This window comes from Malaclemys terrapin, chromosome 7 (genome assembly GCF_027887155.1).
Source record: "Malaclemys terrapin pileata isolate rMalTer1 chromosome 7, rMalTer1.hap1, whole genome shotgun sequence".
NCBI lineage: Eukaryota > Metazoa > Chordata > Testudines > Emydidae > Malaclemys > Malaclemys terrapin.
The window spans coordinates 15281971-15297763 of NC_071511.1; the positions used below are offsets into that span (position 1 = coordinate 15281971).

The 15793-nt window shown below is 41.0% G+C and overlaps 1 protein-coding gene across 3 annotated transcripts in view; it reads left to right on the forward strand.

Annotated features, from left to right (window-relative positions):
- The window catches only part of ITPR1 (inositol 1,4,5-trisphosphate receptor type 1), a 246665-nt gene that overhangs the window by 124867 nt on the left and 106005 nt on the right, over positions 1-15793 (forward strand). For all 3 annotated transcript variants that reach the window (XM_054034479.1, XM_054034481.1, XM_054034482.1), the window contains 9 exons: positions 1486-1551; positions 2174-2311; positions 4573-4698; positions 5065-5265; positions 8053-8304; positions 8822-8947; positions 9665-9793; positions 14688-14808; positions 15586-15770. In XM_054034479.1, the coding sequence (XP_053890454.1) occupies positions 1486-1551; positions 2174-2311; positions 4573-4698; positions 5065-5265; positions 8053-8304; positions 8822-8947; positions 9665-9793; positions 14688-14808; positions 15586-15770 (1344 nt within the window). The remainder of the gene's footprint in view (positions 1-1485; positions 1552-2173; positions 2312-4572; positions 4699-5064; positions 5266-8052; positions 8305-8821; positions 8948-9664; positions 9794-14687; positions 14809-15585; positions 15771-15793) is intronic.

The window sequence follows — 15793 nt, forward strand, 5'->3', positions numbered from 1 at the left end:
ATTGGCAGATTTCTCTGAAACTATAGAAAATGATGGTGATCTTGAAAGAGGATAGTCTTCAGAATCCTGTATGTTGAGGATGGATTCTCCTAAACAAAATAAATCAATGCAGTTATTTAATCATTATTACCATACACTCAGTACTACTTTAAAGGTTAAATTGTAACCGGAAGATTTGCCTATTTCAGCTATTTATTTTTTATCACCACTGCATCTAAAATGATAGTACCATAGAGTAACAAATATATTTTTTGCTCAACTTGAGAATTCAAGAATAGTCCAGAAGGAAGACAGGCAGTCCTTATGAAAGAAATATGAAATAAAATGTTTTCCATCCTTAAGATCCTGCATGTTCAGACATGTTCCTTTCATCATCTTGAACATAGCTTTCTCCTGAGAAGGAACATCTCTCATGATGTTGTTTCATTCGGGCAACCAGTCCTTGCATTTCTTTGTTGCACTGTTTGCATTTTGCACACATGCCTGTCTTACCCACAGGTAGAGGAACTTCATTAAAATACTCCCAAACTGGGTCTCTTTTATGGCCAGGTGCCATTGTAGGTTTTCCCTTCTAGTGAGAGAACGGTATGGTAGATCTTAAATCAATGAAGGCTACACTCAGAAAGACCTCAAGACTTCTGGAATATGCTGTGCAAACAGTTTCACTTTTGTTTCTACTGCCTGTCCCTCCCTTCTCACATTTATCTCCAGACTTCTTCTCCTTGTCCAGATCCATTCCGCACCCAGCAATCTTCTATTCACTGAATTTTTTGAACCTTTGCACTTTTAGAGAGAGGTAAGGGATTGACTCTGTATACACAAATTTGCAGAGGGACAATAGGGTTGAGGTCTGTTATTTCTCACCTCTTATATTATTTATTTATTTAAAAACATTTTTGCTGTTAACAAGCATGTTATCTCTGGAGACACAAATCCACAGTTTGAGAACGGCAAAACCTAAGCATCTCTGATGGTATCTTCTAGACTGAGCACTGAGTCCCATTTGTAGAAAGAATGATTAACCTAAATAATCTATACAGAAGATCCTGGAACCCCATAAGATTGGGTCCCTAAATCATGAACTATTGGAACTCATTTACAAAACTTTTCTTAAACATTACATGAGTATATTGTCTCATAGTATAGAATTAGAATTTATAATCCCTATTCCATGATGAGATACATTATAGCTCAAAGATATCTTAATTAAAACCACCTTTAGATAGTTTTTTTCCTCAAAAAGCTTTTTATCAAAAAAATCCAATTTAAATAAAACAAATCTGATTTATTCATTTATTTATTTATTTAAAAATTCATTGATTTTTATCCACCCTGTTAATACCCTCAGTCTTGTCATGAAACTGTAAGGTGACAACTGTCAATTTTGGTCTTTACAGATTCAGTTTAATACCCGTATTTCTCAGCCATAGGAGCTATCAAAGAAAATACTCTAATCGATTAATAGATTATTGGTTTTGCCCCTAGGAAGGCCACAGCAAGTCACAAAAACATGAAAGTACTAGCAGCTATAATTACCGAGTGGTGAAGGAGGTAAGATTTGGTTTCTTTAAATTTAAGTATAAACTAATGGTGCAACTCCGATATTAGTCTGAATTTAAAAAACAGGAAAAACTGAGTCACATTTACACTGTAAAAATTACTTGCTGAGTTCTAATTTGCTGAGTAGTAGAATATCCCAACTCCAATGAGACATCTGGAATATAGCCAACATGCGGGTTACATATTTTCCACAAAAACAGATTATTCCAAAATTTAGCATCAATGCTGCTTATTTCAATGGAAATCCAAATTTTTATGATTATAAAGGATATAAAAGAAGCAGGAAAGTCTGGAAGCTCATTTAAATCTGCCCTCTTTCTTTAGGAACTTGTGCTCCATTGTATCGTCTAATACTTTTAAAACTAATGTACAACGAGAAGCCCGTGTGTGGTAGCTTGTAAGTGTTAAGAGTTTCTAGGTTCGACTCCTGGCTGGCAAATGCCTGAATTCGTTGTAAATGGATTTTTTCATGTCCTTTTCCCATTTGCCCAGTGTCTGTCTGCTTGTCTGTCATTAGACTGTGAGTTGCTCAGGTCAGGGAAGTTTCCATCTTAACGTAATTTAAACCGAAACAAAAAAAATTCCAATTTCTAAAGCAAATTTCTTCTCCCAGATTTTGCTTCGGCTTAGCAAACTCTGTGTTCAGGAAAGTGCTTCGGTCAGAAAAAGCCGGAAACAGCAGCAGAGATTGCTGCGGAACATGGGAGCTCACACGGTGGTTCTGGAACTGCTGCAGATTCCGTATGAGAAGGTGGGTATTGCACACAACTATTTCCTTACTTTATAGTTTTGCTGACTAATATTAAGAGCTCCCTGAGATCTCCTTAAACCTTAGTTCTTTCAGTTACCTTTGGCTATTGTAAATATTCATGCCTCTTTAGGATTAACTCATGGTTTATATAAGTATTTGGTTAAGTGTGAAACTTCTGATGACAGCAGACAAGATTCTAAGCTAATTGCTGAAGCACCAACTTGGTCTATTGCAGTTAATCAGATCAAGAGCTTGTCTGTACTGGGGAACTCAAGAAAGTTCATTCAAACTAACTAAAGGTGTGAATTAAAAGTGGATTAGTTAAAATGCATTAAACCGTTGTGTGGACACACTCATTCAGAATTAAAGTGGTCTTAATTCAGTTTATCTTTAATTCTGAATGAGGGGTTAATGCAGTTTACCTAATTCACACCTTCAGTTAATTCGGCTTAATTTTCCTTAGTGTCCCCGGATAGCCAAGCCCTGAAGCTTTGACCTCATTGCCAAAATCAGGTATGTGTTTACTGCAGGATAACTAACATGCATTAGATTCCCACTGTCCCCCATAGTTTGCCAGAAGCTGTGAATGAGTGACAGGGCATGACTTGATGGTCATCTGTTATGTTCGTTCCCTGGCATTGGCCACTGTCGGAAGACAGGATATGAGTTAGATGCACCTTTGGTCTGACCCAGTATGGCTGTTCTTATGTATAGTGTTGTTCTCACCTAGCTACCTTGCAGTAAAAATGACAGCAACTTCTCTCCAACAAGATTTACAGCAGAATAGCTAACAAGAAGTGGTTATCCCATGGTAAAAAAAAATACCTTTTTAGTAATACAGGCGTAGCCTCAGAATTGTAAACTATTCCCTAAGACAATACAAATATTTTAAGCACACATGATAAATATCAGCTTTCTAGTAAAACAGTGACTGAGTATAGAGACAGCTTAGCCCTTGGGGAGTGCTCTGCACTATCGAGCAGGTGACTGGAGTTTTATTCACAGCATTCTTAGCCTCATTAATACTGTGACTTTCCTTCACATGCAGCCACTCCACTCAACTGCTGGCTAGAATCTTTTTACTGCCTCCCCCTGGTGACTGTAGGTATGACAGAAATTAATGCCATGGTTTTAGGCATTCTTGGTATTGGAGGGTAGTAGGTTGCCAGAGAGTGAGGTGAATGGCCTCAGAGAGACGAGAGATATAGAACGGACGCGATCTTGAAAATCTTGCCCAGTTTGAAAACAGAACAGATTATCTAGTGTGAAGCCCCAAATTGGTTTGATTTGGAGGGGGTGTTGTTTTTAACATTTTGCCTTGGAAAAATAAATTGAGCATTAACTGTGAAATATGCTGGAGAATGAAACACATAGGGGATTTCATCCCCTATACTCAGAAGCAGCATGAGCACTTGCATTGTAACTTTCCCTACTGTCATAGAACCATAGAAATGTACTAGTCCTCAACCTGGCTGTGGAAGTAAGTTGATCTCCTTGGCCTCTCTGCTGACCCTGCCGTTTATGCTGATTGGATTTTTTAGATGAACTGCAGCATGACCTCAAACCACAAACATTTCAAGCAGGGCACTGACCAACTGTTGGGTGCCAAATGCTTTTATCAAAGAAATATGGCTCATTTTATTGCATTGACTATCTGTTACTCCCAGCTGAGATGCATTTATGTGTCAGTTAAGTCAGAGACATGTTGCACCTTCTCAACTATTCTGCTCCTCGGACTTAAGTCACAGACATAGAGAGTACTTACTCCTGTGAACAGAAGCTGAATTTTGTTATTGCATCAATATCTTCCTATCTCTTCTTCACCATCATCTTCAAGCTCCTCAATACTGAATTCCATTGTAATGGACCTCATGGCAGTCTTCCTATGAAGTCCAAAGGTATGGGAAAGAACCTGATGTGTGGTTTGCCCTATGTACTAGGTATGTTTGGTTAACATTCAAGGGGTTAAAGTGCATTATTGGCAAGCTTGAATGTTGCATATTCAGATCTGAAAGACATAACTTATTTATATTGTGTTTTGTTCGCCACAACTTTTAAAATCATAAAGGGGGCCAAGTTCTTATCAGTGGATTAATTTGGTTGGAGGTCTATAATGGAGAGAGGTTTGTTTTTCTACTGAGAGAGATGTGACTCTGAAAATTCTGTGGAACAGGTGGTATTGTGCTCCACCCAAAGCTCACCTGAAAGTGAACTTTTGGGTTGTTTTTTAATCCCATCTTCTTTGTGTCATGCAATCACAGGCGGAAGATACAAGGATGCAGGAGATAATGAAACTTGCACATGCGTTTTTACAGAATTTCTGTGCTGGGAACCAACAGAACCAAGCATTGCTGCACAAGCATATAAACCTGTTCCTTAACCCAGGGGTAAGAAGTGATTAACTTAATACCATGTTTTTTTGTAGTAAGAAAGTGGAACAACCTGACCTCTGTCGTGGCCTCTGGGCCAGTTCTTATGCAAGACTAGTTAAACGGATAGCACTTTGTTCTCATTAATGTTGGCAGGAGCAGCATCTGGTTAGCACACTCAGTTATATTGCAAGAGGCAGAGGTGGATGGAGAAGAGTATCCCTGATGGATACAAGTCTCTGTACTGAAATGTTGATTCCTCTGAGAAGTTCCTTCTTTGTATTGTCATGTTCCCTGCAAATTCATTGAAGTTGTCCTGACTTGTATGTGTGACTGTTTTTTGTTTTGTTTTTTTTTTCCTTTTCTTTTCTTCCCCCTCATTAGATCCTGGAGGCAGTAACAATGCAACATATTTTCATGAACAATTTCCAGCTTTGCAGTGAGATTAATGAGCGAGTCGTTCAGCACTTTGTCCACTGTATTGAAACTCATGGCAGAAATGTCCAGTACATAAAGTTCCTGCAGACAATTGTGAAGGCGGAAGGAAAGTTCATTAAGAAGTGCCAAGATATGGTTATGGCTGAGGTGAGAGATGCATATTTCTGTAAGCTCCTGGGCAAAAAACACAACTAGCATTCAGTAGAAAGTGACATATTTATCCTCTTGCTGGTGAGGATGCCAAGAAAGTGACGTTCTCAACTGGGACAATGTACAAGTGATGTGCTGCTATCACAGCGCACAAGGCTTTATTATGGGCTCAGGCTGCTTCATCATGCTCCTCGCCCTTGGATGGGAAGGATGACATTTAGTGTATCTCAAAAGTTATCCTCCCTAGTGCCACAAAAAAAGTACACTTGTGCCACAGCCCTAGTCAAGCTCCCACTGCTGCACACTCAGACTGCTGTGTTTGCACCCTCAAGATGGGCCCATGTGCTTTTACACGTCCCTTGGTCTGGATAGGCTCCAGCATGGTCTCTGGCCACGGTCTCAATGCAAAACTTTTGGGCACAGAATGTTTCTGATACCCCTTCTGGAAGAGGGACCCTGTAGCTCAGTTGCCCTAAGTTCCCAGGACCAGTGCTGACCCCCAAAACACTTCAGTAGCTTAAGTAAACTATTTCCCAGAATTCCCTCCTTCTGGGGACTCTGATTTATAGTTTATCCCTTTAGGGACATGTGATACTTGAAGCAAATAGAAATAGACTTTACAGAAGGATTTCTAAGGACAGTCACTCTTTACTTTAGAGGGCACGACATATACAGGTATCTTCAAGAAACACTTAGATGATATTCCCTGCTTCAGTTACGTCACCGCTCCTGAGTTTTCTTTGGGATTTGGGTCCATGTCCTTTCAGGGTTCTAAGTCCCTCTGCTGGGCTGGACTTCTGCAGCTTAGGGCTGTGTCTGTGAATCGTTGATTCTCTCCGACTTGTGCAATCAGCTTCCTTCAGCTTTGTCTGGTCCCACAATCCATAGGTCCCATCTCCTTCCTAAAGCTTGTCCCTTTTTGTTCCCCTCTCTCTGAGTCCTTCTGTGTTTTGAAAGGGCTGTACCAACACCTCTGTCTCTTTGTTCCCCTTTTAGGGGAATTCCGTTGCTCCTCTTCTCATTCCCTACAGCCAAGCTGGGTTGAACTGGGTCTCCTAGGGCTCAGCCATCCCACTATTTGAAGGTGTTCCCATTCGAATGAGAGCCATTCAGGTTAATAATTCTCCATTGTCCCTGGTTTGGGAGAGACAGGTTACCAGCCCTGATGGGAGATTCCACGTACACTGAGGCATTCAGTGATGCAGCAAATTCATAAAACCAAATGGAATTAATAAGTCGTACATAGATTCCCCAGCCTGTCACAAATGGGTTTGAGTCAAGGGAAGGACTGTCTTTCTCCAGTAAAATCACTTCAAGAAAATGGGTGGCGGAGGGGAGGAAAATCCTTCCCTTTTGTTAAACTTTTCCCGTTCAACCTGATGTGGGACTTACTCAGATGGGGAGTCTCTTCTGGCCTTAACCAGCTGAAAGGGTTGGCGCCTCGATGGGTGTTTAAAGTAGGAGAAGATTGTGTGTCCACAGCAATTTGTTAGGGCCATAGTGAACTCAGGGAGGCGGGAGGGAAGGGTGAGGAGGTGTGAGAAATGATGGAACAAATTCCCTTTAATTTCGGTCACAAAGGATCCATCTGTACAAAAGTGAATTTGCCTATTTGATAATAGGATGTTAATTAGCCGCCTCCTCCTCTGGAGGAGCCTTGGGATCCGAAGTGTGGGGTGTTTGGTTTTGTTTTAAGCTTCTGGCCTTAATGCATCAATTTCACTGGGACTTTTGACTCTGGATGTTGTTCCACATGCTGTAGTTAAACTTAAAGCAGAGTGTCAGCTGTGCAGTGTGGACTTAGTCCTGTGAAGTGCTGAGCAACCCTCTTTCCTGTTGAAGTCAGTGAGTTGAGGGAACTCTGCTCGTTGCGGAGTCCAGCCCTGTGAAGTGTGGCTTTGCATGTGAGTTTTGCTCTGTGCATTGTGTTTGTGGATGTGTCTGAAATCTGCAGGGCAGATTTTTAACAGTGCTCAGCAGCTCCCTTTCTTTTCGGTTGCTATCCATCCTACTGTTCTTGATAGAGGCTGGTGGAGTGCTGAGCTGTTCTGAAAAGTGCATTATTTCGGAGGGAGCCCCCTCTCCCCCCGAAATAATGTAATGTTGATGGAAGTCTGCCTCGTAGGACTTAATCATGCCTCTATCTGCTTGTTGAAAATCATTGTGTAAGGAATGGGGAATTACCCAACCTTGAGGTCCTACCACTCAGAGGTTTCGAAGGACTTTGCTCTGAACAGAATCATGTGCCCCAAGCTAACACTACAGACAGATCAGCTGAGGCAATCTTCATGACATAACTACAGAAAAGTCAGAAGCTTCTTGAAAGAACTTTTATCTAACTGATGAGGAGCCAGTTGAACTGACATTGATATTAAAGATTTTAAAAGTGATAGATTTCTAGGGCATAACACACTTAGAACAGAGGACTAGGGGAAGATGTCATACTTCAGAGAAAGCATTTATAACTATGGAAAGAGAGTGCAAGGTACAGAGCCTCAGATGGATCTGGTGGGCTGAAGTTTTATTGAACTCACAAGTAATTGCAAAAGGGCGTAACATTCCAGTACACCGATAATATATAGCTTTAGATTAAAGGGGGGACCCTTCAGCCTGTTAGTGAAATGTTTAGAGGATGAGGTTTGAGGTCCTCTGAAGAAAAGGGCTGGATAAATGGAAGGTACGCATGCATCTGTGTGTACTAGAAATGGTCTGATTCCAGTAGAATCTCTTAAGTGGAGACATAACAGAATGGAACCCAGAAGAAAGCTGTTCTTTTTTTTATAGCTAGTCAATGCGGGAGAAGACGTCCTTGTGTTCTACAACGACAGAGCATCTTTCCAGACCTTGGTCCAAATGATGAGATCGGAGCGGGACAGGATGGATGAAAACAGTCCTCTGATGTACCATATCCATTTAGTAGAACTGCTTGCTGTATGCACCGAGGGCAAAAATGTCTACACAGAAATCAAGTGCAACTCCCTCCTCCCATTAGATGACATTGTTAGAGTAGTAACTCATGAAGATTGCATACCTGAGGTGAGGTCTGATATTAAACATTGCCTACCTGCCTGTGTAATGTATTAAAGTGAGTGGAGTGAGGTTTGTTTTTAATCACTCTGTTTTGGCCTGGAAAGAATGGCCTGTGGGTAAGCAACAAGACTATGAGCTGGGAGAAGTGTGTGTGTGTGTGTGTGTGTGTGTGTAAATCCTCCCCCCCCCCCATTTTTAAAATGGGGATGGTTACTCCCCAGGAGTGTTTGAGGCTGAGCGCATTGATATATGTAAGGTACATTGCCAATCTTGAACAGAAGTGCAAATTATTAACATTATGCTGAATTGTGGCTGCAGTATTTCTGGCTTTTTACTTTTCGTTGCAGATGTCTTGCTATTTATGGGATTGGATTTCACCAATATTTAAATGAAAACAATAGTTTCTGTAAATTCAGCTACAAATTTTTAAAGCAGTTTTAATGTGATGACCTTGCATTGACTAAAAATGCCCATTTAGTTCTTTTTTTTTTTTTTTTAATCATTTTGATTTCTCCATTTGTAGGTTAAAATTGCCTATATCAACTTCCTAAATCATTGCTATGTGGACACAGAAGTGGAAATGAAAGAGATTTACACCAGTAATCACATGTGGAAACTGTTTGAGAACTTCCTGGTTGACATCTGTCGGGTAAGGATTTCTATACCTATACCTAAATCTAAAAGAGCAAACGGACGTAGTTGTGGTGAGAATTAGCAGAGGTTTGGAACAATGTATCTTAAAGCACAAGTCAGGAAGCTGTTTACTGGCTCCTCTCATTTCAAATTTATATTTGGCTGCTTTTCCATTTAGGTGATTGTGGATTTTTAGTTATGTTCAATGGAACATGTTGATCTTCTTCTTCTTCTTCTTCTTTTTTTTTTTCCCCTTAAAATAAAACAAACAAACAAAACCCTTTGTTTCTGCATCGTATGTCTTTTTCTATTCTGCCACTGGCTTGTTCACTTTGGCCAGGTCATGTGGATCCTTCCCCAACCGTATTTGACGTATTTTAGCAGGTTTAGAGCAATTTTCCTGCACTTGGCATTTATTTTTCCAAATGGCTTTGTGCCTGGGATACCAAGTAGTTCCCCATCGGAAAACATTGCATCTCATTCCTACCTATAATACTGCATTCTTTGCTCTGAGGTATCCAATTTTTCCTCTCCTATATATACTATATGATGCACATTAAAAATGACAGTATAAGGCTTTTGGCTTTGTGTGTCCTAGCTATATGAGTAATTTTGGTTTACACAGAATACTGTGGCGGATAGTCCATTCAGAACTAATGCTCCAAATCACAGAAATTAAATGTTCATATTTATCAGTTTAAGATGTGTTCTAAAAGAAATAATTATTTTGTAGACATGTAACAACACCAGTGACCGAAAGCACGCTGACTCCATCCTGGAGAAATATGTCACAGAAATCGTGATGAGTATAGTCACCACCTTCTTCAGCTCCCCATTCTCTGATCAGAGCACCACTCTGCAGGTAGGAGACAGTACAACAGGTTAAGGAAATAAGCTGCTTTATTCATGAAACCACAGTAATCCGACAGGATAAAAAGAAACAAGTCGGAGATTGGGGGGGGGGGGGAAGGTAAGAGAGAGAGAATAAATATTCAAAAGAGCACAGAAGTTATAAATATTTCCTCCTAGTACATTACAGTTGAACACTCCCTTTCCTGTAGAAGGGACTCTATGCTCTACTACATGTACAGAATTCTTTTCAACAGGTTCTATAGAAGCTTAATTGTAAAATGACACTAACTCGATGATATTGGTGCTCAGTGCTGTTCCTGTCTCTCCAAGTTCAGCTTTCTTAAGGGAAATGATAAACAGCATTGCTGTGGCTCTGGCGGAGTGTAGCTACGCTGCAAGTAGAGAGATGGTGGGGGGCGTTGGGGGTTGGTTCATAAAGACACCTACTGCATATACTACTAAGTATAAGATGAGACAACAAATGGAGAAAGACATAGTACAAGGGAACAATCAGATAGCATTGGTCAGATGATAGCCTGTGGTCTCAACACAACAGCACCCTAACCATTGTCTAGTATTTTGCAGGCATCACAGTATGAGTTCTGAGAAGGGCGTTGAAAGGTACAATGAGGAGGTTTTGTAGGTGTTTATGGGAGAAAGCACAAAAGTGCATGTCTGAAACTTTAATAGGTGGATGATAAAAGCCGGCATCATGGGGCAATTGGATTCAAACCTTGCTTCAGACAAACTGCATTTTAAGGACACTTTGCTTTCATTTCTCTAAAACGAATCACACATTTTAAAAATGCTGCCACCTGTTTTCTTTTGTCATCCCGATTAAATCTCTGGACCTGTGTGGACTTGGGGAAAGTTGGAGCATGAGACTCAATACCTTTGTAAAGTGAAAAGGAGACGGCTGTTCTCCTCTTCCATTCCCAGGTTCTCCCAGTCTCTTCCTTACAGGACACGAGGCAAGAGTAGCATGACAACAGCACTAACAGCAGTGCCAAGACGCCTGCCAGGATAATACCTGGATCACTGCTGCAGTGACACCGTGATAGTGGAGGCAGCCTCTTAAATAATAATCATTCTTTATGAAAGTTTTAAATAGCTTTTTGGGTACGTGTGGGAGGGATGGTCAGGGGTCTGAATGTGTCGTCAAGCTTGGATATGATTTTCATTGAAACCTGGTGCAAACTCAGGTAAGCAGGAAAAACAATTGTGTGTAATTGAACACAACTGGCAGCAAAGTTAGGAAGCAGCTGATTTCCAACTGTGGCAATAAAGAGCATCTGGGAATTTGCCTTTTCAGCCCCTCTTCAGGGAACTTGTACTAACCATTGTGGTGTGCTAACTGCCTTGCTATAGCATGTCCCACTCCAAGGAAAGTTTATGTAAAACAGCCCGCAGTCTGACCTTGCAATCGGTAAAGAATGAAAATTCTGAGCAGTTCAATTGGTTCCCCCTTTTCCCTGAACATAAGCAGTAGCCCTCACACACTTCTGGATTAGATCAGCTCTATCCACATTTCTCTCATTAGGAGGGAGCATGCCCTCCTTGAGTCTGGAAGAAAGACCAGTTGTGGACCTGAATCTATATTAAACAATGGCCTTGCTCCTGTAATGAGGCAAGCAATCCTTATTCAGGAAAGGAAGTAGTCATACTGAGGATACTCTCATGAGTTAAAGGGCTTGAAGGATCAGTTCAGATAGGGTGAACTTGCCATCTGTGTGTATTAGGTAACTGTGGCAGCTATCTGCACTGTAAGTGGCCTGATTAGGGGCCTGAACCTTAACCTGCACAAGCACAGGATTGAGTAATCAGCTGTAAACGCTAATGTTCACTGCTTAATACTGTTTGATCTGCTTCTCGTGTGACTTTGAAGTGAAAGTTGTTAGTTTAATACCAGTTTGCATGCAAATTTGTCAAAACGTATTGTGCAAAATAAAAGTAATGACTAATAATTTACCCTGTCCTGCATGGCTCTGTCCTTTGCCCTGTCTTCAGTTTCTTCTGTACCTTATCACTGTGTGACCTCAGTGCTTGTCATGCCTGTAATTGCCCTCTCTGTGCCAGCAACTTTTGAATCTACTTCTTTACTTCAAGACTTTACGTATCTGCTAATTCATGCATCTGCAGTTCTCCTTCCAGCATCTCAAAGTCTGTCTAAACATAGCGAGACAAAGCATCTCATTTCATCCTCCCTTCTCCATCATGGGGGTGATGGTTCCAATCCTCTGGGTTGTCCTAGATGCCTCTCTCCTCAGCCCCTCACATCCACTCTGTTGCCAGATCTTCTTTCTTCCTCTGCCTCATCTCCACTATCTATCTGTTCCGTCTGTTGAAACCCTTGTCCATATCCTCGGACTCTTCCACCTTAAGTAACTTGTAGCCTCTCTTTGGCTGACCTAATTCCTGCTTTGCACCCCTCCAGCCTATGCAAATTGCTGCTGTGAAAATGATTCAAGTCTCTGATGGCATGTGCACCCCTACTCCCCCCCACCCCCCAAACACACACTGCTACCTCTTCACTGCCTTTACATCTGTTGCATCAAACTCAGGTTTTGTCTTCACTTTCAGTGCTCTACAGAACTCTGTGGCTTCCTACATCTGATCTCCCACCGCTACCCCTCTGAGGACCATATGCCTTGCCTTGCTTCTCCACTCTGTTCTGTGTTCTCCCCCTAATGTCTCCATGCTTTCTCCTACACTTGCACTGTGTAAACTTCAGCCCACTCCTTCCCTGATGTCCTCTCCTCCTGTGTCATGACTTACATTGTACTTCCCCTGGGGCAGGTCCCTGCCTTGTGTGGCCATGTACATAATACAAAATTAGATTAATAGATTCCAAGGCCAAAAGGGACCATTGTGATCATCTAGACTGACCTGCTGTGTAACACAGCCCATAGAACTTCCCTCCCCCTAAACCTCTTAGACCACGGGTAGACAACCTATGGCACGCGAGCTGATTTCAGTGGCACTCACACTGCCCGGGAACTGGCCACCGGTCTGGAGGGCTCTGCATTTTAATTTAATTTTAAATGAAGCTTCTTAAACATTTTAAAAACCTTATTTACTTTACAGACAACAATAGTTTCATTATATATTCTAGACGTAGAGAAAGAGATCTTCTAAAAACGTTAAAATGTATTACTGGCACGCGAAACCTTAAATCAGAGTGAATAAATGAAGATTCGGCACACCACTTCTGAAAGGTTGCGGCCCCCTGTCCTAGACTCTATCTTTTAAAAAAAAATTCAATCGTGATTAAAAAATTGCCAGTGGTGGTGAATCCACCATGCCTCTTGGTAAATTGTTCCAATGGTTAATAACTCTCACAGTTAAAATTTTTGTCTTTTTGTTCCAGTCTGAATTGCTCTAGCATCAACTAGATCTCTTGCATCTTTCTCTGCGAGACTGAAGAGTCCATTATCAAATATTTGTTCCGCTTCTAGGTCCTTACAGACTAACCAAGTCACCCTTTAATCTTAGGGTAATGTACAGATTGCTTTCCAAACAAAAACTTCCTAAATAACTGCGTCTTCACTGTATTTATCTTGGCTTTCTTGCCGCCTATGGGCACTACTGACCCAAACCTTATTTTACAAAGTTTAGAGTGGTTTTGATTTATTGACCTCATTTAAGCAAGTGGAACTTAAGCTGAAGTTTTCAGACCGCTAAATCTTTAAACATGTTCTATAAGGAATGTGAGAGTGGCTAGAGTCCAGAAACATAGGTAGTTACAATGTATTTACACCAGCGTCTGCAATATTTTGACATTTGGCTGTGTTGCTGGAAAGGCTGATGGGCATTTGCTATTGTGCTACTCTAAGTAAACTCTGTTCCCCTTTGCCAACACATGGAGTTATTTCACAACTTGAGGAAAAAATATTAAGGAAAAAATATTTCCTTTTCTCTAATTCCAGCTTTTTTTTTTTCTTTTTCTTATAACAGACATCAGTCTTGACAAGACTAACAGAGGTATTTTCCAGTAGTTCCTAAAACTGTGGGCTTTGCACTGAGGTGTGGTTGACTTAAACTAAGCATTATGTACCGAATAGAAACAGACACATTGGGTGTTGCCTCTCACTATAGGCAGGCTTTTTAGTGTTGAAACAAGTTCGTCAGGACAGTTTAAAAAAAAAATTCTGTCAATCCACAGTTTAAAAAAAAATAAATACACTTAACAACTGCTTACATAAAGCAAAACAGTGATTTGGTTTTGAAACTGTTTGGATGTATTTGCAGAGATAGTAGAGTACTCATGTGTGAGTATTTTGCCTCTTTGAGGTGGGGATGTTGGCTTATATATAGTGGAAAATCTTGCAAAAGGCCATGTAGTTGACTTTTTTGACTCATCCATGGCAGCTGCAGCATTTATAAACGAACTGTGACCCATGTTCAGAATTACAGCTGTTCAAAACCCGTATCTCTAAATTAGAAGCCAACAAACTTCAGAAAAGGACCAGTTGATAATTATGGAGCCGAGTTGTAGTTTAGCAAGAGCAAAGCCCCATTTTCCTCTTGAGTGCCGAGCCAGCCTCTGGTCAATCCCAAATGAGCAATCTCTGTATTTTAGGCTGCTGAAAACCCTCCCTCATACAAACTAAAGATTACTGCCTATTTCCTATGCTTAGTGATAATGCATTTAGTGGGACTTCATGCCCTAGGAGCCATCTAGTTGACATTTCCCTATCTGCCCTGATACTCCCTCTTCTGTTAAACGGCTGCTTGTGTAGTAGACGTGCTGCCCAGAATATAAATGTTGCCTTACAAGTGGATGTGGACTGGTAACATGCAGTCGGTCTGCAAAGAATAATGGCTGATGTAGTATTGAAGTAGCAGACAACCTAATCTCAAACATGAGATGATGTTTTTGATCTGTTTCTTTTCATGTGTTCTAGACTCGCCAGCCTGTGTTTGTACAACTGTTGCAAGGAGTGTTCAGGGTATACCACTGCAACTGGCTAATGCCAAGCCAAAAAGCGTCGGTGGAGAGCTGCATTAGGGTGCTCTCTGATGTAGGTAAGAAGTTAGATTTAACATGCACAAAATACTTCTGTCCAATATTTCACCCTTATATCCCAAAAGCAAGATGTAGTCTACCTCCAGCCAATGGTAGGATGTAGCTAACTCAGAGCTAAGGCATGGAGCAAATCGAGCATTTCCTTCGTAGCTAAAGTCTGTTCCGTGGTTGCACAACAAATGTTTTCAATGTAAATGTGCGGTGAAACTGTAAACTGTTTGATTAACTAGGGGCAGAAGTTCTGAAAGTACATCTTGGCATCTGAAACGATGGGTTTTTACTGACCTAAATTCACTCTGTGGTTTCTGTTGAATATGACGGTCATACTCCAATTTTAAACAATGAACTGCTGATTTGTGCTGTTAGATGGCTGCCGCGTTCCTTCCCAGAAGTTACTGCATATTGGTTGCAAGGACAGTAAGCCTTGTGGACATAAGACATAGGGCCAAATTGTTCCATAAGATGGATGTGCACATCCTATTAACCTTAATGGGAGTTATGAAGGTGTATGTGAGGGCATGGTCTTGCTCATACATTGTGAAGTTAGGAAAAAGCTTTGAGTATGAAAAAGGCTGTATTAAACTTAAGGTATTATGACTGCCCCAAGGGCGTCAGATTCATTACACTGTGGATTGAAAACTGCGTCATATAAAATGTATTTAAAATATACAGAAAAGAGTATGAAAGAAGCACAGCTTGGGATCCCCCCTTGTTCCTTTATTGATTGCATGTAGGGGCTAAAGGAGTCCATTCTTATTACCTTTTGTCTGTTGCAGCGAAAAGTCGAGCAATTGCAATACCTGTGGATTTGGACAGCCAGGTCAACAACCTCTTCCTAAAATCACACAACATAGTACAGAAAACTGCAATGAACTGGAGAATGACTGCAAGGAATGCTGCCCGTAGAGACTCCGTGCTAGCTGCTTCCAGAGACTATCGAAACATCATTGAAAGATTGCAGGTGACTACAGAGTGCTGCATTAA